At 41.2% G+C, this 26,347-nt stretch overlaps 2 protein-coding genes across 2 annotated transcripts; one reads left to right on the top strand and one right to left on the bottom strand.

Moving 5' to 3' along the window:
- Positions 1-1,539: 1,539 nt before the first annotated feature.
- LOC115589181 (E3 ubiquitin/ISG15 ligase TRIM25-like) lies at positions 1,540-3,750 on the bottom strand. The gene is made up of 2 exons (XM_030429926.1): positions 2,513-3,750; positions 1,540-1,931 (listed from the first exon to the last, which is right to left on the bottom strand). The coding sequence occupies exons 1-2, from the start codon at positions 3,533-3,535 to the stop codon at positions 1,929-1,931; spliced, it is 1,026 nt and encodes a 341-aa protein (XP_030285786.1). The 5' UTR covers positions 3,536-3,750; the 3' UTR covers positions 1,540-1,928.
- Positions 3,751-6,372: 2,622 nt separating this feature from the next.
- On the top strand, positions 6,373-17,015 carry LOC115590491 (arfaptin-1-like). The gene is made up of 8 exons (XM_030431864.1): positions 6,373-6,627; positions 9,567-9,678; positions 11,560-11,656; positions 11,839-11,963; positions 12,060-12,281; positions 12,558-12,715; positions 13,105-13,279; positions 13,413-17,015. The coding sequence occupies exons 2-8, from the start codon at positions 9,607-9,609 to the stop codon at positions 13,566-13,568; spliced, it is 1,005 nt and encodes a 334-aa protein (XP_030287724.1). The 5' UTR covers positions 6,373-6,627; positions 9,567-9,606; the 3' UTR covers positions 13,569-17,015.
- The last annotated feature ends 9,332 nt before the right edge of the window (positions 17,016-26,347 follow it).

Genomic DNA, 26,347 nt, shown 5'->3' with positions numbered 1-26,347 from the left:
TTATGGCATTATTACATTGTTCTTAATGTCAGTTTTGCATTTTGAGAGGCAGGGTGACATCGAACAGCTGTGTATTACTTACATACGTTTTTGGAGGGAAAAGCTTAGTGTTCATGTTTAACGTTTCTTTTCATTATCATTCATCTGATGAGAGACGTCTCATGACTTTCAATTTAGCGCAACTGGGCTGTGTTATTGATTCCCGTGATTTGGCTTATAAATTCCAATTCAGCCATTATCTTACCTTCGTTGTAGCAGAGGTCTGCCATGGTCCGTTCAGCATCCACCTAGCAGCTAGCTCACTTCTGATGAAAGTGGCCAACCCCAGGACCACAACGAGAAACATGGTCATGTTAAGAATATTACTACATTATTTAAGATTAAACCATACACATGTTATCAAAGCTATTACAGAATAAAAACAAATTTACGCTTGTATGCTTAGGTCTATAGGTAAGTGCAGAGTTATTAAGATTTTTCTCTGTGGTTCTGGGTAAGTGCAGAGAGTAAGAGGGTGGCTGTAACTCAACCCAAGTAGGTCCTAAAAGAAATCCTCATGCAGCCTGTTCATAGTGGAGGACAGTGTGACCTTCATGTCACATGAACACACCACTCATACAGAAACTGCTCTGACGGAGGTTTGCAGACGTTACAAGCTGCTTTACGCCCAGTTTGACTTCCTGCAGTCAGTGTGTGTGTGTGTGTGTGTGTGTGTGTGTGTGTGTGTGTGTTAAAGACACACTGAAAGAGATTCATGAAGTGCTTTGTAACATGTTTAATGTCGAACCAAACATTCCAACTTTAATACAAATAAAACCTTGACACATTTCAGTTGTTTGTTTTTATTTGTTTTTTGGGGGGGGGTTTGTATTTATTTATGTTTTTTTTAAACTGTCGTTCAATGAAAAACAATTATTTCTTTCTTTAAATTTTTACTTTTACTCTTAATTTTTAATATTTTATCATATTTTTAATTTTCTTTGTTTTTAATGTCTTTCATTAATTTTCCTCTTTAATTTTATTTATTTATTTTAATTTCGTTTCTTATTTTATTTTATTTATTTAAATGTTTTATTTATTTGTCTTTGAATTATGTTTTTACTTTTTCTTTCTTCTAATTTTAACTTCTAATTTTATTTATTTGTCTTTTATCTATGTATTGTATTCCTTTTTTCTTTTCTTTTATTCATTTATTTTAAGGGTATTTATGTTTATTTATTTTCATTTCCATCTTTTTATTTTTACTTTTAATCTTATTCATTTATTTTTATTGTCTTTCTTATTTAATTGTTATTTTATCTATTATTATTGTCTTTTATTAATATTTCTTATGTAATTTTTTATTCTGTATTTTTACTTCATTTCCTTTTGTTCTTTCCTTGAATTTTTCACTTTTACTTTACTTTTTAATTTGTTTGTAGTTGTGGGCTGTTGCTCATCAGTAGTCGATGGTTTTGACGTCTTCCTTCACATAATAATGTGTCGACGTTTGATGAGAAGAATTAAAGTTTGAGCAGAGCAGAAACAAACACAGTCTGATTCCAGCATCACGTCACACATTTATTAGATTGTACAAACTGATCACAGTTACACACTGATACACGACGTCACATCAATAAAACTGGACCCAGATCAGATTCCATCCAGAGGAAAACAAAACACTCTATAATATCTGAGGCATCCAGCTGAACGCCTGTCAGCTGAACTCACTGCTGCTTCAATAAGGACGTGGCAGCTCAGCAGCTCATCACCATCACACATATATACACATTCTGCATCTGATACAACACACACAAGAGGTCCAATCAGCAGAACCATCCGGGCTCACATCACTTCAGTTCTGCCTGTAAAGAGAGAGAAGCTACAACACATTTCTCTGATGTTAAACTCTCCTCTGCCTCTTTAATCACTGCTGCACTTTACACACTTCAACAGTTTCTCCATCAGGACAATAAAGAGAAAGTCCAGCATGGAGCGGCTCAGTGAATGTGGTCTGGACTCTGTGGAGGAGTCTCATGGTGTCGGATGAGACGCTGTAGAATGACAGAATACCTGCAATGTGATCCAGGAACACTCCTATTCTGGAGGATACAGGGACAGAGATGGAAGTATCCTGACTGTCATGTATGAAGAGATAACCACCACTACCACAAAATAATGCCCAAGACTTCTGATTGTATCCAAACAAATCTGATCTATCAACACTCTTGTAAGCGACTGCTACATAAACACTCTCGCTCTTCTTCTTCTTCTCCACCTCCCAGTAACAACGTCCAGTCAGTCCTTCTTTACTCAACACCTGCTGTGCTCCAGTGAATCTGTCTAGATGATCAGGATACGGTGGATTTTTACTATTAAATGTTACTTTTCTGTTCTCCTCTGATAAAACCAGATATGTGTGTGCTGTGTTTGGATCCAGTGTGATCTGATGTGAATATTGTAAGAACTCAGTTCTGCTTCTTGGCTCCAGGAAACGTAATTTCTCTGTAAGAATCAGCTGCATTTGATCTCTGGCTGCTGTCACAGCTGCTGTCACGTCCTTAAAGGCCTGCAGGCGGTCGATGTTTGGTCTGGGTGAGATTGTAGACTCAGTCAGTGTTGACAGTGAGGGGTAGCTGTGAAGAAACTGGGTGTGGTCCTCTGTGAGCGAGAGCTTCTCCAGCTCAGCGTCTTTCTTCTTCAGCTCAGTGATCTCCTGGTTCAGCTTCTCCTGACGCTCTTTGGCCAAACCAACATCCAGTTCCTGCTGGGATCTGATCCGCTGCTTCACATCAGAGCGTCTGGTCTCCACCAGACGGATCAGCTGGGTGAAGATCTTCTCACTGTGCTCCACTGCTTCATCAGCAGAGCGATTGGTCGTCTCCACCTCCTGCTGAAGCTCCTTCACATCTTTCTCTCTGTCCTGGATTCTCTGCTGGACGTTGTGCCGACTTTGAGCGAGCTGCTTCTGCTTCTCTGCCCTCTCTGTGGCAGCTGACACTGTGTCGTGGCCTTTATGGTCGTCCATTGAGCAGACGAGGCAGATACACTTCTGATCAGTGCGGCAGAAAATCTTCATCACCTCATCGTGACGGGAGCAGATGTTCTCCTGGAGCTTCTTGGACGGCTCCACCAGCTTGTGTTTCTTTAAAGCGGCTGATTCAAAGTGATGCTGCAGGTGTTGCTCACAGTAAGAGGCCACACACTGCAGACAGGACTTGGCAGCTCTCAGCTTCCTCCCAGTGCAGACATCACAGGCCACATCTTCAGCTCCAGCATAGCAGAGATCAGCAGGAGCAGCTTGGAGTCCAGTCTTCTTCAGCTCCTCCACTAACTCTGCCAACATGGTGTTTTTCAGCAGCTCAGGCCTCGGTGTGAAGCTCCTCCTGCACTGAGGGCAGCTGTGGGTTTTCTCCTGATCCTCTTCACCCCACGTGGCTTTAATACACTTCATGCAGTAGTTGTGTCCACAGGGAATAATCACCGGATCCTTCAGTAGATCCAGACAGATCGAACAGCTGAATTTCAGCTCCGCTGGGTTTCTTTGCTGCGCCATCTCACCTCCGAACAAAAGAGAGCGTCTGAAGAGTTTCACTTCCTCTCAGTCAGTAAAAGCATCGAGCAGGAAACAAACCCTCCCTCAGTGTTTCACAGTTGCATGCTGGTCCGCGGTAAAGAGGCGGCCTCTGGCACGTCACAGCATGTCGGTCACACCCGTCTCTACTCTGGACGAGAGGTTTGTGTAACTCGCTTTACTTTCAGTCAAAACGAAACTTAACTATGTCAGACAGAAACAGCTGCATACCAAACATGCAGTGAGGCATTACCGAACGAACACAGATGAATTCGTCCTAAACAGACACAACAGTGGAAACACCAGCCTCCACAGAGTCGCACCATCAATGTGCTGAGCATGGAGACAAAAACAAATGAAGGCTTCACATCTGTTTTTTTACTGTGATATATCTACACAGTTTTGGAGTGATGTTGAATCTCGTTTTTTTTGCTGCTGCTCTCTGTCCATTCTCTGACCCTTAAACATGTTATTTGCTGTTAACCCAGAAGATAATGCTCTTGAACACATGATGAACTTTGTTATCATATGCAAAATGTTTTATTCACAAACAAAGATTTGCCAAATCACTTCCTAAATTTGCTCCTTTTCTGCTGGAACTGAGCTCTTTGCTTAAATCTCTGATTTTATTAAATAACAAAAAAGTAATACCTTACTGAGTCATTATGAAAAGTTTTTCCCTGAAGCCGCTGTCTGAACTATCTATTTATTTATTATTTTATTTTTCCCTTTCTTCTTCTTTTTTGAAATTATTTATTTATTTACTTATTGATGTATTTTATTTTTAATATTTGGAACTGTGAACTTGGTTCAAAATGTTTAATTATGAACTATGAACTGAACTAGTTCGTTTTAAAGTTTGTGAACTGAACGTTGAACTAGTTCATGCAGAAAGTGAACTTTCCCAACACAGCAAACCCAGTCAGACTGTTGGAGAAGAGGGAGGAGTCGTCCGTCTGTGTTCACAGCAGGAAGTGCAGCAGTTTGCAGTGAAAGCTTCCTTTACTGGTTTCCATTCGGTCTGAACGTTGGCAGCGTGTTCAGCTGTCCTGTGCAGGTTTACAGCCGAGCTTTAAGTTGATATATTGATCTGTGATCATGACTGGAGACGCGCCTGTTGTTCTTGTCTCATTATATCTGTGAGAAGTTGAGATGTGGCTTTGTGTTTGTCAGTAAAACGTCCTCTTCAGTCTGACGCTGAGCTCTTCGTCCACCTGATCACTTCATCCTCACACTTCACTCATTTATGTCTTTATTTTATTTTATTTATTTTTTATTTACTTTATCTTTTTATATTTTATTATTTTCTGTCTTTTAAATTCATTTTTAATTTTTATATGATCATTTGTGTTTTTTATTTTTAATTAATTTTTTTTTATATTTTCATCATTTTCTGTCTTTTAAATTCATTTGACTTTTTTATATTATTATTTGTGTTTTTTATTTTTAATTAATTCCTTTTTTATGTTTTGATGATTTTTTTTCTTTTTGATATTTTCATCATTTTCTGTCTTTTAAATTGTTTTTGTTTTTTTAATTGTATGATTTTCACTTGTTAACTTATATTTTTATGTTTTTCATTCTTTTTTATATTCTATGATTTTCATTCTCTTTTTACGGAAGAGGATTAGGGCCACATGTGAATTTTTTTTGTAGTTCTGACTTCAAAGTCAGAATTCTGAGAAAAAAGTCAGAATTCTGAGATTAAAGTCAGAATTCTGACTTTAAAGTCAGAATTCTGAGATTAAAGTCAGAATTCTGAGATTAAAGTCAGAATTCTGACTTTTTTCTCAGAATTCTGAGATTAAAGTCAGAATTCTGACTTTAATCTGAGATTAAAGTCAGAATTCTGACTGTGAACACAGACGGACGACTCCTCCCTCTTCTCCAACAGTCTGACTTTAAAGTCAGAATTCTGAGATTAAAGTCAGAATTCTGAGATTAAAGTCAGAATTCTGACTTTTTTCTCAGAATTCTGAGATTAAAGTCAGAATTCTGAGAAAAAAGTCAGAATTCTGAGATTAAAGTCAGAATTCTGACTTTTTTCTCAGAATTCTGAGATTAAAGTCAGAATTCTGACTTTTTTCTCAGAATTCTGAGATTAAAGTCAGAATTCTGACTTTTTTCTCAGAATTCTGAGATTAAAGTCAGAACTCAAATTTTTTTTACATGTGCAGACTTCTGACTTTATTCTCAGAATTCTGACTTTAAAGTCAGAATTCTGACTTTAATCTCAGAATTCTGACTTTTTTCTCAGAATTCTGACTTTTTTCTCAGAATTCTGAGATTAAAGTCAGAATTCTGACTTTTTTCTCAGAATTCTGAGATTAAAGTCAGAATTCTGAGAAAAAAGTCAGAATTCTGACTTTAATCTCAGAATTCTGAGAAAAAAGTCAGAATTCTGACTTTAATCTCAGAATTCTGAGAAAAAAGTCAGAATTCTGACTTTAATCTCAGAATTCTGACTTTTTTCTCAGAATTCTGACTTTAAAGTCAGAACTACAAAAAAAATTCATGTGTGGCCCTAATCCTCTTCCGTATCTTTTCATGTTTCGTCTTTTTTCTTTAATTTATTTTAAAATGATTTCATTTATTTCTATTTTGTTTCTAAATGGATCCAGTGAACGTTTGGGCCTCAGAGGAGACAGTAAGTCTGTAAGTATTATCTTTTATTTTGAAAATCTAAGCTGTATATATCCACAAAATAAGATTTAAAAAATAAAACAGTCTTTGAATCCTCACTTATGTTCTGATCACATCCGGTATGTACTGTAGATGTCACCGCCCCTCCGGTAGGAACACGGAAGAATATCGAGCCTCCACTCCACAAACAAACGGCTAGAAAACACTTCCGGGTGTGTTCGACTCTTCCGCCCTGCAGCCGCACAACTTTTTAACACAGTCTGGTTCAGTTTTAAGTTTCTCAACATTTGAATGAGGAGCTGAGTGAAGAGCAAAGACAGAAGGAAGAAAGTCTGACGGTCGGAAGACGAAGAAAAGGAGGAAGAAGAAGAAAGAGAGGAAGACGAAGAAGAAACGACGAGAAGGAGGAGTTTGTTTTGGACGCTGTGAAGGTAAAGTCAGACTGAACTGTCACCTCTGGACTGTTTAATGCCACCAGCAGAGACTTTAACACCATTAATGTACATTTAACGGCACTAAACTGCTGATTTATGGACTTTAAACACAGTTATTCACTCTATAACGTGTTAAAACAGGAGCAGAGTTCACCTGGCTGACAGGAACACTGTGTCTTCAGTCATATTAGCTTAAATTTAAACACTTAAAAGTTTGTAATTAACTTAAAGCTCAAACTAATGAACTGTGAGCTCTTTATAAAGCTGTAGTTATATTGAACTGGACATTATAACCTCCATGATGTGAAGGGAGGATGTGTTGAGGACTGCTGCTGCTGTGTGACTTTAAGCTAGGTGAAGCTAATGTTAGGCAGCATGTTGATATTATGTCGTGATATTATGTCGTGATATTAGACTTTATATCGTCTTAGATTGTCAATATGGTTAAATGACATAAGTGACTTTTATTAGCCTGTTTATGAGAAATCTCACTGTGTTCACATTTGGTCAAAGTACCAGAATCATCCTTACAATGTTGTCTAAACATCAATATTTAGGTATTTTATTAAATGTATTGTGATATTTGATTTTGCCTCCTCCGTCCTGAACATTATAACGTATAACTGCAGCATCATGATATGACATCAGCGTCTTTTCCTGGATTTAAAGGCTGAATTACAATAAAATAAATGTAACTGAATTTACCAAACTGATCTACCTGTTGATATTCACCTGCACTCACTAAGTCATTCTGTCCACACGACTGTTGGTCACCGATCAATAATCTCATCGTGTTAATATATCGTCAAAGTACCAACGTTCAACACTACAATAATGTCACAATATTGATATCATGATATTTGGTGAAAAACACTGTGATATTTGATTTTGTATCCGTCCCATGAAGTGCTGTTCCAGAATATTGCGATATTTAGCAGTTATCACAATACAGCTTAAAAATATTGCGATATTACTGTTGCAATTTATTCCAAACCTAATATTAACTACAGTGAAGCTCCACAATAATAACTGTTTAACTAACTAACTTTTAGTTTACGTATATATTACATTTATCCTATAATTCATATTTAAGATATTGTATTATTTGCTTTATATTTAATATATTTTATTGTTTATGTTCTCATTATTTGTCACAGTATCACAAACTGTCATATTCAAAAGTGAAATATTGATTTCCTGCTCATAACACACATGATAACATCGTGTGAATCGTGGTTACAGACTCTCTCCACAAAGCTACTCTTGTACTCTGACGATCATTTATTTGCCAGGAAACAAGACAAAACACACACAACACAGTTACAGATGGATTTTACTGCTGTCATTACTAAATAAACATCATGACGTCTGATATTGTGACAGTCGTCATTATCAAGGATATCAAAGGGCGTATATGCTTTTTGTTTTAACACACTGGGGTAGAAGCCTCATTCACAATTAAATATATAAACGTAAAATGATCAAGCTGGTGTCAGCAGTTTTTAACTGAGCTCTGCTGTTTTTCATACACACAAACAAAACTGCAATAACTCATTTAGCTTCTTCAGCATCATCAGATGATGATGACACAGTTCTGGTGGTGTGTTCTGGGTTGGTACCGGTGGTTTTCAGGTCCGTCACTGTGTGTATTTTCTTTAGTTTCCTCTTTGTTAAAGCTCCTGTTGGTTGTAAAGGTACACAGAGTTTATTGCCAGAGTTCAGCTGCAGCATCATGTTAGTATGTTGTAGTTTACTCGACGTGTTCTAATGCAGAAGTGAAACATATCTTCCTCTTCGATAAGCAGAAGTTGAGTTAACCACAGTTTGACATTTAGAGAAACTCATGCTGTCGTGTTCTCTGGTGGTTCTCCGCTGTGGGAGGTCAAAGTTCAGCCTCAGACAGCGTTCTTTATCACAGAATCATAAACTGTAGATGATGTTTGTACTTTGCACAGTAAGTTTTAAGGAAATGATTTTACGACTTGTGACAGGAAAGTGGTGAAGATGCAGCAGAAATCTCAACTTATCCAAAAGTAAACTTAAAATCTATAATAACCTTTTGATAATGGAGACTCACACTGATTCAGGTGGTTGTTCTGAAGAGTGTTTATTTGAATTTTGATGCATTAATCAGCCGAATAACAGTCAGATGATTAAAAACAACCTCAATGTGCAACACAAACAGGGCCGGGCTTTATTGTCTTGTTAATTATTCATGTTGCGGATTGTCGGGAACATTGTGCAACCTTTTTATGTTATTGTATATTTTATTATCTGTATCACAGTAAAAATTCAACTAGTGCAGTTTTTTATGTTTCACCTCGCTGCTCATTTAGTCTTTATTTCAAAATAAGAGCACACTTTTGTTCAAGGTAACTTAAACCAGGATGAACAGATAAAACTCCTCACATAAGATGAATAAACAGGATTGTTTCAGCCTGGTAACGACTTGTAAACAGCAGTTTGGTGTGTCGTCACGTTTCTGCCTTCCTGTCACCAGGTGGCGCTGTCCACCCAGAAACAAACCACTGAGCTCACCACCTCTGATCAGATTCAACTAAACCTGCTGAAGTATTAAAGTGAACCTCTGAGTTAAAAGGTACCAAAGCTGACAGGGTGACGGTTAAACTCCCACTAATGTCAGCTGAGGTCATTAAGAATAAACAGCAGTGTTGGTGAATATTGTTCCACCAAACAGCTGAGAATGTCTTAAATATTTTGCTTTTCCAGACATTTTTTGTGTATGTATATAAAGTGTATATACAAAACTGTCTGCTGCCTCACATGTTGAATATAACACGACAATAAAAACAAATGACCGAGTTGAAATAAATAACTTAGAAATGATGTTGTCACTTTATCTCTGCTACAGCAGCTCAACACCTGAAGAAACGCAGTTAAATGATGTAGATTGGCGTTTTCTGTGTATTTTTCAGGAGCAGGAAGTAGAAGACGTGACGTGGGCGGAGCCAGAGGATGGAGGGGGCGGAGCAGAGAGGAGAGGTCAGCCAGGAGTGTGATGTCACAGAGGAGGAGGCTCCACCCACAGTGAGACGGCAGGAACACTACTGACTGTTTATCTGATGTTTCAACTGCCACAATATGCTAATTAATGCTGTCAGCTGTAGAAACAGGAAATATAATCTCACAATTCAAACTCGAGCCGACTGAAATAACTATATTGATGATGGATTCATAGTTTCAGTCACATTTCAAGCAGAAATGTGAAACATCATCTGGTTATAACGTCTTAAATGTGAAGATTTGTTGCTTTTCTGTAATTTCTGACGTAATTGGCAGATTAATTGATCATTAAAATAATAATTAGCTGCAGCTGTAATTGAAGCTCTATAATAATCTGCTTATTAAGCACTACATGTTTGATTTTCAGTACTTAACGTCCAAAATCTGTCAAACTGAACCCTGATTTAAACTTTACAACAGTCAAACTTCTACATTCATTCATTCCGTCGCTGCAGCTAACCAGCAGTTAGCCGTGTAGCGTCACACGCTCCTGCTGTGTCATCGACTGAGCGTGTTATCAGTTCATTATAAAACAGACATGTTTGATTTATTTGTTCTTGACAGCGACTCCTCACACAAACACACGTTACGTAACCGGCTGGATAAAAGAAAGTGAGCAGCGGCGAGCTAACGGCCTCCACAATGTTATCAGCCGTCGTCACGACAACAATAGAGAGCCGGTGTGACACACGCAGATGAAAAGTGTGTGTGTCTGATAAAACGGCCATTGTTTTAGTTTAAAGGGTGATCGAGTGGCGGCAGGTAACAGGAGCGGTGATGTCATCAGGTGGCTCACCTGCGTGCAGAGCAGCAATAAAGAGGAGAGGAGGTTCAGTCCAGTCCGCCTTCAGAGTAAGAGCATAAACAAAGAGACCAGAACGTCTCATAAAGACTTCTGAGTGAGTATTTTACTGTCCACCAACACTGAACTCTTTTACAGACGTAAAAGAAAACAAATAAATCAATGTCTATCAAGTTTATGTCCTTTTTATGATCAAACCAGCAGCCTCACACACACCAGCTTCCTCCCCCCCTAACCTTTGGAGAGAGCAAAGGTGGATACTGTGTGTGTGTGTGTGTGTGTGTGTGTGTGTGTGTGTGTGTGTGTTGTGCGTCACTACATGCCTCGCTGTCTCTTTAATGCGACACAACAACTTTGAGCCAAATTCCTCCGGCCCGGCGAGCCTCCAAAGGTGTGTGTGTGTGTGTGTGTGTGTGTGTGTGTGTGATACACACACACACACACACACACACACACCTGTTGACGTCTCCTCTCTGTGGTCGTGCCTAACCGGAGACGACAGCCGTATCCGCGTGTGTCGATGTGTGTGTCGTTACGGCTCATCTGCGTCAGGTGGCTGCTTCCTGTCTAGAGTGTTCCGGTGACCTCTGACCTCTGTACCTGCCGACGATCACAACAGGGAGCCATCATCTCCATGGCAACCTCGCAACCTTTTTGATCCGGGTTCTGATTGGCCCCCGTACGCTCCGGTTCCCACGGCGATCCGTCCAAGTGTCGTCACGGTGCTCTGACTCCTGACCTTTGACCTCTTTGCTGCCGGTTAGCAGTGATGTTCCAGGAACTGAGGCTTGTGCTGCATTCATGAACTGTTGGAAATTTGAAATTCCAGCTTAAAAAAATGTGTCTAGAGAGCCGCTGAAGCTCGTGTGGAACTTGGTAAATGCTTCTTGGCAGCAGCAGATGAGGGAGGGAGAGCTGGATTTGAACCTGCAACCAGCTGCCCCAGTCTTTAATCCAGCCTGCTACTGGAAGAGGTTCTGGAGAACGCTTCAGATCCACAACAGAACCATGCAAAACCTGAACTGGACTCATGTGATCATGTTATCTTCTTAATGTTACGAACAAACAATCTGACAAGTTTATACGCTTTTATTTCTTTACAGGAAGAAAATGGCAACTGCAACCACGTCAACAACAGCGTCACTTCCTGTCCAGCGGAGGCAACGCCAGAAGTTGCCATGGCAACAGAGCAGAGTAAAGGTAAAGGAGCGAAGCTGCTTCAAAACTGAACATGAAGCAAATCTTTTTCTTTAATTGAATACGTGATTTATCAATACCAAAATTGAATGTATATAGGAAATATTTAGAGAATCGGGTTAATCACTTTCTCTACATTTTAATTAATGTTGTCATGGTAACCCTCCACTGACCTTTGACCCCAGCTCCAGAGCTTCCCGGGACACCACAGAAACCAGGAAGTGGACCTGTGGTTGTTCAAGGCAGCAACAAGAACGCAGCCAGTGAGAAGATGGAGAGAGTCCGCAAGTGGAGCATCACCACCTACAAGGTGAGACGGGCTTTAATTTGAACCGCTGTTAATCAAACGATATGATCAATAACGATCAGTCGGATCAATAGCAGCTCTCTCTCTCTCTCCCTGCAGTGCACCAGGCAGGCTCTGTCAGAGAAGCTCGGTCGTGGTTCTCGTACGGTGGATCTGGACCTGGAGCCGCGACTGGAGCTGCTCAAAGACGACCGGCAGCGCTACGATCACGTGACCAAGCTGGCTCAGACGCTGGCCAATCAGCTCGCTCAGTTCACAGATACCCAGAAGACCCTGGGGGACGCCTTCAGCGACCTCAGCCTCAAAACGCCAACGCTGCACGTGAGTCTCAGCTGCGACTGACTGATTCCTAAGACCCTCCCCCAAACTGAGACCGGCCAATCAGATCTTAGCAACTGTAGCTATGACATGGTTCTTCACTCGGTTCTGTGTGTGGTTTGTCCAAGTCGTGTTGCCGTACGTAGCTGTCTTAAGACAGTGGACGTACTCCCACACACGCCACTCTTATCTGGTAGTGACAGGAAGTGTGAACTGCTCAGGCGGCCATGATGGTGTCGATTAACGATGGCGCTCTCTCTCTCGTTTGTTCTCCGTCAGGTGGAGTTTGGTCTGAATGCAGAGGCTCAGAAGTTTCTGTCTAAGAGCGGTAAAACTCTGTCGGAGGCCATCACTGCCTTCACCGCCGACATGAACACGCTGGTCAACAAGACCATCGAGGACACGATGCTGAACGCCAAGAAGTACGAGGCGGCCAGGTGCGTGGAAAACACACTTCCTGTTTCCTGTCAGCTGGACGGTTAGCCCGTCACAACGAAGGGAACAATACAGAGCAGAAAGTAAATTAATCTGCAGTTCTGCTAAGACAGTTTGGAGTTTGATTACAGGACGACACAGAGGCATTCTGGGAAATGTAGGAAAATCATAAGCTTAAGGTAAAATGGAGAAGGGAGGTTGTACAAGTCGTAAATATGGGAATATAAATACGTTCTATTGTTCATCTTATAGAACATGAACACAACATGAGGGGTGATATTGGAAGGAATTCTGGGAAATGTTGGAAATCTTACCAAAAAAATAGCTACATAGTAATTATCAACATCTGACGTCCATTTCAATTCAGACACAAAACTTCTTTCACCTCCAGGATCGAGTACGACGCGTACCGGGTCGACATGGAGGAGCTGAACCTGGGTCCTCGGGACGCCGTCACGGTGCCCAAACTGGAGCGGGCCCAGAAGGACTTCCAGGGTCAGAGGGAGCGGTACGAGAAGATCCGAGACGACCTGTCCGTCAAAGTCAAGATGCTGGAGGAGAACCGGGTGAGGCTCGGGTCTGAATATCACAATGTACCGCTTCACCTCCAGTGATTCTGCAGCTGGTCGAGAAGGTTTTAATCGTTATCACTGAGAGATCGACCACGACAGAATGATTAATGACGTTTTCACCTTGCAGGTCAAAGTCCTCCACAACCAGCTGTGGCTGCTGCACAGCGCCGTCGCAGCTCACAGTTTATCATGTCAAAGCTTCCTGGAGCAAAACATGCGGCAGGCCAGCGACCACCTGAACAACCCCAGCGAGGACGCCCCCTCCTGGCTGGAGGACAGTTGACACAACAACAACAACAACAACAACAACAACCCAACGTGGCCCCATGGAAGGTGGACATGAATGATTTGGGAGAAACGGACGCAAGTGTGGGAAAAGTTTGGGAATTTTTGCATTAGAAACATTCCGATGGTAATCATTTATAACGGAGAGGAACTGGAGTTTGTGGGTTTTTGCTCCAGAAAACGTTTTGAGTTCTGAACAGAAACAGAGAATTTAGATAGTTTAAGGAGAAATTAATTACTTGGGATATTGAGTAAGTTAAACTTCTCACAGGTGTGGAAACGATTAGAAAAGATGGAATTTCATCACTTTCCAATAGTGTAAAAATAGAAAAAACTAAAAAAAAGGAAGCCTTGGGAAGTTTTGAGAAGGACGTAGATTATGTTGAACTCATGAAACTTTTTCTGTTCCATATTTACGTTCACGTTCAACAGTACTTGTGACTTCTGACCTGTTTAACAGAGACTCGCTCACATATATGTTCCCCTCCTTTTCTTCTCCTCTGTCTCAGTGTGTTGGGGAGTAAATCCATCTAATCCTCTGCGAGGCACTAAGCCTTTCTTTGAACTTTAAAAATCCTCAGACGCTGCAGTCAGAAACTCGCAGCGACTCAAAGTGCCTCGACACCGCTGCAGGAAAACAGGGAAGGATCCAACATTCAGCACCAGCTCGGTTGGCTTCCTTTAAAACAGTTCTGTTCAGGAGCTCGGTCCAGATTTATAACATCCCTGGACTCTGATTGAATATGTTCTGCCTTCTCTTCTCTAAAAAGGCCAAAATGAAACGTCGCTGTTCTCTGCAAGCCGATGTTTGTTGTCAGCCAAAGATCATTTGTGAAGTAAAAGAAGTACGTCGATTGTTTCTGTAGTCCAACAGGATCGACAGCGAGACAAACGGCAGCTGATCTCCTCACCTTGCTTTCAATTGTGAGATCAGATCAGTCGTCGGTATTCAGATCTAACAGTTTGTGTAAAATAATGTGTAAAAGTCATGACCACCTGTAGCTTTAACTTGCTCGCCATAGATTATATATCAGAGGCAGTTGTCTGGTTGGCTGCTGGTCATTTCTTCCCTCTATAGTATATATAATATATAATAATCAGCACAGCAACTGGTAGAAAGCAATAATCTGGAAGGACCAAAAAATGTTGCTATACGTCGATGATAATGCCCTTTTCGTTGTTAGACATGTCAGAGTTTTAATGTTTATTTAGTCTTTTCTATGGCAGCTTGAACAACACCAGCGTGCCCGTTTGGGTCGAGTTTAAATAATGTTGCAGTTTGCAGACGATGTTGCCTCGTTCGTGGATGAAGTGTGGACGGTTGTACACGATCTTTCAGGCAACATTTAGCCGAAGTTTGAGTGTATTTACTGTCTCACACATCAAACACTCACAGCTGCTTGAAGACTCAAAGATGAGTAACAGATGTCTACGCGTACAGTTAACCTGCAAAGCCAAATATTTAGTTTCAGCAGTCTTGTTTACATGACAAGATCCTTAGTAACCGATAGAGACCAATGTTTTTGGCGAACCCCCAAAAAACGTTGCTATACGTCGATGATGACGACGTGTTATTTGATGGAGAACCGTTAATTGTAGTCCATCGTTCCAGCAAGATTTCATTACTAGCCAAAGTTTAGCTGCTTGTTAGCTGCCTGGTTTACATGACAAGACGCTCAGCAGCCTGATGGCACCAATAACTTCTTATATTCAGGCTTCCTCTTCAATCCAGACGAATTTCTGTTAAACCCAAAGACGTTGCTGTATACTGAGGATGTTGACTTGTTTCCTGGTTGCTTTCGAATATAAACTTCAAACACCACCATTTTTAGTTAAGTCAGATTAAGATTGTGTCCACCGCCTTCAGTGGTTGGTGCTTCTCAGTTCACTCCTTTTACACTCCAGCTACATTCCAGCCTACAATAACACGACAGCATAACTAAACTAACGTGTTGTTTTTTTGCCGCCTGTCGTCTCAGATTGAAAACACAACAGAATTGGATTCCGTTCAGATGAAAACACTGAATAAATGTGCTGCCTTTTTATGTTTTTCTTGTCTTATTAAGACCAAAAGTTTGTCGACTCTTTCATTAAGTCAAAATAACAGAAACACCTTGACAGTTTTTGTGCGACCCAACATTTGAAAGCGTCGCTGAATCATGTCAAGGTGTAAAATGTTATTTTGTCGACCAGCTCGACATTCTCGCGCTCTTTGCACTGTAATCTGAGATCTGCCTTAAATATTTCCTGTGATACTGTTTGTGTATTTAACTCCTCTCTTACTTAATGTTGTTAATGTGTGAATGTGTTTGTTTGTGTGACTGAACCTCAGGCCTTAACAACAACAACAACAACAACAACATCTATGCAATGACTGTGGATGCTTTTGTGCAATAATGCCTCAGAAACTCGCCTTAAAAACAAAGAGTTCACCGTTAACGTCCCACCTGAATATAAACGCCTTAAAGGGAAAGTCTGAGTGGAAACGAGCCAAATATTCAGATTTTTTTAAATAAAATGTACTTTGAGGTGATTTCAAAAAAGCTAAAATGTTGTTTTGTGACCCCCAACAAACCATTTTACATATTTTGTTTGTTTGTTTGAGTTTTTTAATGATGATTGTGAATTATAAAAGTACATTATTGACGTTGGTAACCGTAAATAAATACAGAACTTCCAACCGCACCTTCCTCAATGGACCAAAAGTTAAATATGCCAAAAAGAAAAGCCAGTAAGTTGTTGGAGTCGACAACAATGCACACTACACAAATATCATCCAGTGAGGAATGGTGGTGGTTGGAGAGTAGTTCGTACGTAGCTTTGTTTCCTTTTTGAATGGTTATTTTGTAAATGGCTGGAAAACTTAACTTAATATCATTATACTGTAATATTCCTCCAGGAAAATTCTTGTTTCATGTTGTCAGCAGCAGAAATTATGCTGCATTTTTTTAAATTGTTTGCTTTTTTTCCCTTAAATGTTCCTTTTTTTCACCTCTGTTTAACTAAAAGTAAAAAATAAAAAACAGTAAATGATCTGTGATGTGTTCAATGTCCTCACATCTCTCTTGTTCAGACCAAAGTGAAGAAATGATTCATGTACAGGATTATTTTTATGGGGTTTTCTCCAGGAAATCAACTAAAAGTAATCAGAGTACCAACAGAAAGTTCAGCTTTAACTTCACAACACTTGTGTGTGTTCCAGCAGACAGTTAACTGTCTGCTGGAACACACACAAGTGTTGTGAAGTTAAAGCTAAACTTTCTTCATCTAAATGAATGTTTTCTCCAGCAAACTGACCCTGGATCAGTCTGTAAACATCCACGTCTTAAATGGTTAAAGGGGATTTTTTAAAACCTGTTGTACGTTGTAATAAAGGACCAACATGTACATAAGTACCTGATGTTTTAACTAACTGCCAAATAAATCTGTTGAGAGTAAAACTGAATCTACAGCTGTGTGATTAAAGCTTTTGTTGTGAGTGTTAAAACGTCCCGATCGTTCAGATTTCAGGTGCTTTCCACACACACACACACACACACAGTTTGGTTTTTACCTTCCACTCTGCAGATGTTTTCACTTTACAAACTAGAGTTTCAAAGAAGAACAAGTTGCATCTTCACGTCTCCAATGAAGTGAAAGTACACTTAATTTAAGTACATTTTCCTTTTTCAACAACATTACTTTTATAGTGTTTTATGGTGTTTACGTACGTAGATTATGTGTTTGAAGTAAAGGATCTGAAAGTTTAAGAATATTTTTAAAAATCTTCTTTTTAAAGAGGAAAATCAAGATAAAGCAACAAAACAGTTGTGTGGATGTAAGTCAGCATTTAGTGTGTGTGTGTTTAGAATAAGTCTCTGGTCTGTTTGTGGTTGTGTTGCACTGATTGCTTTGTAGAGAGGCAATTATTCACCAGGCAACACCGACACACAAACCTGATTCTAATGTTTCTCTGTGTGTGTGTGTGTGTGTGTGTGTGGCTCATTTTCCCAAACATTTCACCAGGAGATTTTCTCACAACAGAGACTCTCTCTCTCTCTTTTCTTTTTGACCGGTTCATCTTTGGACCTGAGCGTCCTCAGACGAGTTCACTCATTAACTTGATGTCTGGACAGAAGACGAGAAGCAGCAGGAACTGTACTGAGGTCAGAGGTCACACCAGGATACATTCTCTATTCACATGTGTTTATACGATATGACCACAGTTTTAGCTCAGTCTTTGTTGTTCAATCCTTTAAACTATCTACTTACGTTAGCATGCTAACCAGCTAGCCCCCATACGTTCCGCTTGTACATTTACACCAGCTTTATGTGTATAAATGAACAAAATGGTCTGAATTGAAGTTTGAATTGCCACGTTAACACACTGCCTCCACAGCTAAATGAGCCATGAGCTAATGCTAGCTAGCTAGCTACAGGAAAGGATGGCTAGCAAAGAGCAGCAGTTGTGATATGCTACAACCTATATTTCTAGAGCTACCTTTAAATTCCGGTCGTATTTTACAAATTACAGCATTAAAATCTATTTTTGGCGAGATGTTTTGTTAAACAACTTCAGTTTGTTCTGTGTCTTATGTCCGTTTGTGTTATGTCACCTTGTTCGCTTCTAGCTAACGTTTATGTTTACAGCAATGCTAGCAACATGGAAATGTGTTTGTTTTTTGTCCAGAGACTAATCAGAAAAACACAATCACACAGCGTCTAAAAGAAAGTTCCCCACTTTTACCGAAATAAGACAAATCTGTTGCCACATTAACTCATCGTAGAACACACTAGCCTCTATGAGTAACCGCGCAATGAGCTAATAAGCTAATGGGAGCTAGCTACAGCGAAGGTTAGCTTAAGAGCAGCAGTTGGTGATATGTTCCATCCTGTACTTTACAAATGTCACTTTTAAGCCTGTTTTCAGGTGCAGGTTGTATGTTAAACAACTTTAGTTTATTTGACATGTTAAAGTGCTGTTAGGTGTCTGATGTCGATCGTTAATGTCGCCTAGTTAGCTTCTAGCTAATATTTATGTTTTCAGACATGCTAGCACCATGAAACATAAAATGTTTGCTATATTTGTTCAGACTGAAACATGTCAACAACTACTGGAAGCAAACTGCTAATTAAAACACTAAAAAGACACTAACATGCTAACACGCTAAACTGAGATGGTGAATGACATGCTAACAACATGCTGCGTGTGTGTGTGTGTAAGGAGGGTTTTTTGCCAAGGGCGGGGCAGGAGGAGCTTATCTGGACCGCACACACACTCACACTCTCACACACACACTCACACACACACATACAGTTGACGTTAAGTGTGTGTGTTCAGATATTAGCGTAACGCAGCAGGTGGGCGTGCACGAGAGAGAGCGCTTTCTCTTCCACCTGAGTGATCGCGCATGCGCAGGCTCATCTCTCTCTCTCTCTCTCTCTCTCTCTCTCTCTCTCACTCTCTCACGCACCCTCCCGCACCGTCACGCACCGTCACGCAGCCGGTGCCAGTGTCGGTCGACCTGTGAGCGCGCGCTGCCTGTGGATGCTCGCCGGAGTCAGACGGGATCCGTGAAATCTTTGTTTTTCTGTTAAATTGGACATTTTCACACGGAGGTTCGGCGCCGGAGCGTCCGCGCCGCTGGAGCCGCTCTCCCCGGTGAGTTCAGGTGAGACTCAGAACCGACAGTTGGATCTTCTTGAGCCCTGTTGATCTCTCGGTGACAGTCAGATCAGGTTAGAGCGGATCGGAACCACCGCCGCTGGCTCACAGGCTATTAAACACGGTGACACTTCACCCCAACCAGACTCCATTCAGATTTTAACACGTTTTCGGACTGAGCCTACAGCAGGACTCTGTAATGTCTCTTTAGTTATTTGTACTGTGATGTGCAGTCTGTTTGATAATTCGGCTGTGTGTATGTGACACTCAAACTAACATCAAGGTGTTAAAGCACCTGTAATGTCTGATCCCAGGTCAGTTTATCTGTGAGTTTTTATTGGTCTGGTGACACTTTCTGATGATTTTATCTCTCATGTTAATACAGAGATATTTCTAGAATGTTCATGTAGTTTGACTCTGTGTCTCATTAATATTGATCAGTGGTGCTGCAGTAGTAGTAGTACTGTGTTGTGTTGTGTACTCTCCTGTGGTATTCTTATAATATTCAGAGTCTCTGCAGCAGTGAGTTTCATCATGTTCCTCTCAGGACTGAATCAGGTTTATTGTTTATTGTTTACTCTGTTTATCCTCTGTAACATCCTGCAGTGATGTTCAGTTTGTCTGTGGCGACTTTTTATCAATTTAATGGTGTTTAAATTTTGATCTAGTGTCGCTGTTATATTCTTAATTTTAATGTCACCTAATCCTGTGATTATATTAAGTTTTTTGGTCATTTAAAGTAACAAATCAACCAGTAAATTACTTCATGTCTTCTGTTTGATGCCTCATCAGTTCTCAGGAGTGACATTTATCAGTTTTGTAGCACTTTATTCATTTATTTAGTTTATTTGCTGCATCTAAATGAGATGCAAACGATGCAAAGTGTAACTAAAGTGTACTAACAATCACACAGACACAGACAAGCAGCCACTGTAGCAACAATTAATCTTTACTTCACATTTACTGTCAGAGATGACGAAGAAAAGCAGCAAACCCTCGACTTTAAGGAGCTGAAACCAACAAACAAACGTTATCAAGCATTATATATCAGCTCCATATTTGTTCTGTAGTTTATTATAGAGGCAGTGTTTGTGTTTGTGATCCGCCAATAAACAAGAAGGAGAAGAAGAAGAAGACAATATTTGACCTTCTGAGGACCAAATGAGTCCAGAAAGTCGAGTTTTCACACAGCAGATGTTTCCTACAGTCGTGTGTGAATAATATAGATTATCTTTAAATGATCAGCCATGAGAAGCAGCTTATCATTGATTATCTGTATCGTCATGCATCGCTGTTTCGACTGATCGTTGCAGCTCGAGCAGTAAATGTTTTCTTGATTAACCAACAGCTGGTCGTTCTTAGAGCCGTGATGTCGGTGAACAGTCCAAAAACCAACATCTGGAGTTTCTGTCATATAAGAGTTAAAAACCAAGACAGTGTTTACATCTGACAAACTGAATTTCAGACATTTTAGCTGATAAAATAGCTGAAACAGTCCCTCAGAGTTGATCTGATGAGGATCGACTCTCAGAGCAAAATGTCAGCTGTGATGTGAAGTAAACAAAGAGTGAACGACTGACCACATTTAACAGGACGCTGCTGTGGTTTCATGTCTGAGAAGTGAAATCTGGTGAGTTTGTGGTGATTAATAGTAATTTTATGTGTCTCCAGTGATTTAAACCTTCGCTGTGTGTTTATTACGTTATAATGAAACATCACAAACAGACTTAACCAAAGGAAACTGATCAGGTTGATGCTGCAGGACGTTCACACGGTCAACACGATGTTCTTCAGGCTTCAGGGCGTCAAACCTCACATGACGAGTGTCAACAATCAACTGAGACTCGCCCACATGCAGGTCGCACAGACAACTGTGTCGTCTTCTTTGTGAAAATACCTGAAACACAGGACGCTCCGACTCTTAATGACCTGAGACTGAACAGCAGACGTTAATGCTTCTGTCGAGGGTGTGTGTTGCTCAAGGGCACTTCAGAAGAGCAGATCGTCTGCTGAGGGATTAAACCTGCAACCTCTCTGTTTAAAAGGCGTCTTCTCCCACTAATCAGCCCAAGTGTTTCCTCTTTCTTTGCCTGTTTGCAAAAGAAACGTCTCACCAGACTCCATTCAGAAATCTATCAATTTAAGCTTCTCATGCGTCTCATTGCACACATGTACACTTTGTGCAGCCTGACTTTTGACCTTTCTTGAATCACGGTCTGGTTAATTCAGTAAAAGTGAAATCCATCAAACTTCCTAAATGTTCAAAGCTTTTAAAGATAAAACAAAAACCACAAGTGTTTCTTCATACTTTGCCTGTTTGCAAGGGAAACATTGCCTCACCAGACTCCATTCAGATATCTATCAATTTAAGCTTCTTGTGCTTCTTATTTGCACAAATTTACACTTTCTGCATTCTGACCTTTGACCTTTCTTGAATCATGCTCTTCTGTATAATTCGGCAGAAGTTTGTAAGGGAGCAGTGTCTCACCAGACTCCATTCAGAAATCTATGAATTTAATCTTCTTGTGCTTCTCATTGACTGATATATAGACTTTGTGCAGTCCGACCTTCGACCCGTCTTGGATCATGATCGTCTGGTATATTCGGCGAAAGTGAAAGTGACCGAGCTGCTTTTACAGCTTCTTTATCGGTCGATCAGTGTTCGTGTGTTGGCTGTGAGGCGTTGATGATGTCACCGTGGTGCAGCAGCAGACAGATGTGCATGTAGCTGCTCTGTGACACAAACATCTGTGTGTGGTTGTGTCTCCTCCTCCTCCTCCTCCTCCTCCTCCCCGGGGGGCCTCCAGCAGACTGCAGCCAGGCCGCGGTGCTCCCTCAGCGGGGTGAGTGTGCCGCCTGAACCCCTGACCCGCCCGGAGCTCCAGAGCAGGATGACATTTTAGTTTTTGTCTTGTCGTGTCTTTTTTTGCTTTCCCGTCGCCATGGTAACCCCGGAGACCAGCCATGTAAAGAAACACACAGCAGTAAACGTCCTTCTTCTTCTTCTCTTCTCACTCAAACTTCATTTAAACTGGATTTTTTTCTACTTTTTTTTAACACTTTTGACACGTCGGAGCCAAAAAAAGGAAAACTGGTGCAGAACTGATGAGTTCTTTATGCTAATGCGGTTTGAAAAAGCTGTTCAGATGCTTTTCTGAGGGCGCGTCAATGTGGGGGGTCGTCGCCTCATCACCATCACAACACACACACACACACACACACACACACACACACACATGTTTACCGCTGTTTGTCTGGTAAATACGAGGAGGCCTTCTCCTCCTGCAGGAGCTTTACTGGGGGTTTCCAGGGCGACCCGGTCTGTTGTATCACCACCTGTGACTCTGGACAGCGTTTGGAAACACTTTAAAATATATTCAGGAGAAAGTTTGGAGATCATTTAGAAGCCTGAGAGATTATCTGTACAGATATTGTGATCGTTCGCTCTCTAAAACGTTCCCTGAAGCATCATCTTACCTCCGTCCACAGATCTCAGCTCCTCAGACGTAGACGCTGCAAATCTGATAATATTTCGAGTCTTCGGCCTTAATAGTCGTCTGTGATTTCAGATTATAATCTGTGGACCAGCAGCTTTATCAGCAGAACACAAACAAACCACTGCATTGATCGATTGACTCCAAGAATATGGACGAACACGACAGGGAGATACGAACTTGTTTCTGTAAAAGTTCTGCCACGTTGTTGATCTTTCTCCTTATAATCACTGGATCAGTTTCACTTTAATGACTTCTGATCTGGTCGTTTCTGTTTTAAAGTGTTTTGTAAAGAGATATTTAACTACAGCGTCACAACGACATGAATCTGAGGACGAGCTGGAACAGTACGAGGTTTCTCTCTATTACATAATTATCAGTATGATGATGATTATTGTTGTTAGAGCATCTTGAAAGGAATGAAAGCAGAGTTTGTTGGGTTTTTTTTGTCTTTGTCAGACGTGAAACTTGATGAAATCATTATATGAACACTGATAGAGTCGAATACAAGAGCAGATCATGTGAAAACGCTGCAGCTCTGGTTTTAAGTGGTTTAATGATGATTTCCAGCTTGAGTTCATGAATACGTTGATATTTTCTGAACAGGTCATTTCAACATGATTTCTTGGTTTTCTGGACTTGTTCTGCTGGTGTTTGGATTGTTTCTCTAGCTGTTTTTATACAGGGCAGCAAGCCGCCAGTTTGCCCGTCATTGCCCGGTCCGCGGTTTTAGACAGAGGGCGGCAAATTGGGGGTCTGCTCTGGTCCGTCTGTTTTCCGCCTCGGAGGGTACACTTATTTCCGCCTCGCCTGCTATCTAAAAACGAGGCGGAAATGTGCCGGCCTCTGCGTGAGATGGGATGAGATTCAAATTAAAAGCCCCCCGCTAAGAACCAAGTTCTAAACTCCAATGGGGTGCAATGTAAAGCTCTTATTTTGAAGACAAATTCGTTGTCATTGTTCACAGCCCAACTTCGAGCTTCACCTCACGTCACATGTTTACGCCTACCTCAGAGGCGGCTTTTGGAAAAGGAGGAATATTACGCCTCCGTTTTAGAAAGACAGGCCGGTAAATTGCCGCCCTTACCTTGGAGCAAATGTGCCGCCTTTTCTATCTAAAAAGTGCTTGTGTTGGGTCTGAACTGTTGTTCTGTTCAGGATCTGGATTATTTCTTATTTTTCCTTCTCTAACTCTTCCTCTGTGTTTCTGCGCTCGTCTGCAGCTCTCGGTCTTTCTCTTGTTCGCTCTTTACGCTCGGTGTTTCCTCCACAGTCAGTCAGCTGACCTGCTGTAATCCTCAGACTGGAGGAAGTGTGGGAGCTAATCTGCAGACTGCTGAGCGACGTACAGCCTGCAAACCTGCTCAGACACACAAGAGAGGAGATAAATAAATAAAAGAATGAATGTAAAGCTGCTGCTGTGACTCACTCCGTGTGTTTCTTCATCAGCAGCTTCAGCGTCGAGGCGTGACACACGTTATCGTACCAACGTGTTGATAACTGACGCTCTCTAACGCTGTCGGTCTGCTTCCTGTCGTACAGACTCACACAGTGTTTGTCTCCTCAGTAGAGGTGTGAACGTTCACCTGCAGGAAGTCCGTCGACAGAACGCCGTCAGACGTGGCGCTGATGGAGGATCTAACTGCTCTCCGTCAGCAGGCCTCCGTCTCAGGCTGGAAACTATCTGACCCGACCTCAGCGTCGACCACCGAGGATTAGACCCGACGCTCCGAGCGTCTCGTCCGTCCTCTTTCCATCAGCTAACCGGCACTTAGTCTGTCCCGTCTCACCGTGTTCTGGATCTGGAGTTTCATTTGAGAGTCGTTTTTTTCCGTCGAGTCACCAGAGAAACACTTGAGCTGTGAGATCACAGCTGCTGTCAGGATGAGATGATGCTGCTGACGGAGGTTTCTGAGTGTTTCTGAGAGTCCTGCAGCATCAGAGTTTCTGCAGCTCTGTGCTGCTGCTGCTGAACAGAACTGACACCACCTCACACAGAGGCCTCCATCAGCCTCCGACACACACCTGTCCTGTCAAACCTTCTGCAGGTGACACCTCACTGAGCTGAAGCCAGAAGGGCTCTGTAGCAACGAGTGCTGCCACAGATGTCATCATGTGATCCAGGCAGGTCCGTTCAGAACCTTTAAACCCGGTTCTGGACGCGCAGCAGTCGTGCGTTGAAACACACACATTGTTTTTAAAGGCTTAAACTAAAGTCGTGTTTCTAAAGAAGTTAGATTTAATTCACAGAACAGAACAAGTAAAAACAAACTTCATTAAAATGTTTCTAATTAAGCGTCGTTGTGGTTGAAACTGTGCAGAAGTTATAAAGTTATTTATCTTGTCGTCTTCCGTCGTTTCCAGATGATCTTTGTTTCATTAATCATCTCGTATAATTAGAACGAGTCACACGGTGTGAGTCACCACACACACACAGTGACTCATCTGCAGTCCTGTGTGTGTGTGCGTGTGTGTGTGTGTGTGTGTGTGTGTGTGTGTGTGTGTGTGAGACAGAGGAGAGGTCAGATGAATTTATAGTGTAAATATTTGTCGCTGTATTATATTTCTCAAACAGGTTTGTGGTGACTTTTGTCCGTCTGTGTGTGTGTGTGTGTGTGTGTGTTGTGTTGTACACTTTCACCGGCAGCCATGTTGGCCTTTCCGCCCATCCCCGTTGCTATAGCGACCGGCGCTAACAACCCCCTGATGTCGAGCTCCGTTCGACGAGAAGTCAGCGGACAGTGCAGATTAGTCGTAAATGGTCGAGAACCTGGTGTCATTATTTGTATATTTATCATAGTTTTGTGATTATTATTAAAGTTACTTGTAGTAAAACTGTCACATAATGAGCTCACAGCCATACGAGTTCAAAACAAGTGAGAACAGTCGGATGAAATTAGTTTAAATATTAAGAATATGACCTGCTGGTTTCTGTTGCTAAACAACTGCTAGAATCTTTGCATGTGAACTAGTAATTAAAAATCAATAGTTATGAGTATTGATATTGTGTTACACGCCTAGATAACACTACAGTACTTAAGTGAATGTAGTAATAAATGTGTAAATATCATGTAATGTTAATATCCAGGTGTTTTATAAGAACAAACAAACATGGACGTCCATCGTTAATGGTGCCAGTGTTAATTTAGAAATGGTTTTGTATCAATAAGTGCGAAGTTTTTAAAAAGTTGCCATATTTGTGGGGAAAAACTGGTATTTTAAGCCGACATATGATGTTTTCTGAACACTCACCAGATTGTAAACACGGTGATTTACAAACAACTGTATCCAAATATGAATGAAAACCTTCATGTAAAACATGCATGATGGAGGGTTTTGTCCCCTTGATGAACCTGTGGAGCAAACGTGACACCGTCCTTCAAACATCCGACCCGGAGACAAACACAGTGATCCTGTTGGACCGGCTCGGAGCTCATTATCCACCAACAGACTAATTGTTCCTGTATAACGAAGACGCTGACGGCTCATGAATGTAAAGCCTGATGTGCGAGGAGGCGGACAGTTTGTCAGGATGATGGTTAGAGGAGGACAAAGCGTGAGGAGGAGGAGATCCTTCACGGTGGATCAGAGGGTTTTCATGCTCTGTCACTGTCACTTACTCATCCAGCTCGCTCGCTG

The sequence above is a fragment of the Sparus aurata genome, chromosome 10, assembly GCF_900880675.1.
Source record: "Sparus aurata chromosome 10, fSpaAur1.1, whole genome shotgun sequence".
Lineage (NCBI taxonomy): Eukaryota > Metazoa > Chordata > Actinopteri > Spariformes > Sparidae > Sparus > Sparus aurata.
This window is presented reverse-complemented; position numbering and strand designations above follow the sequence as displayed.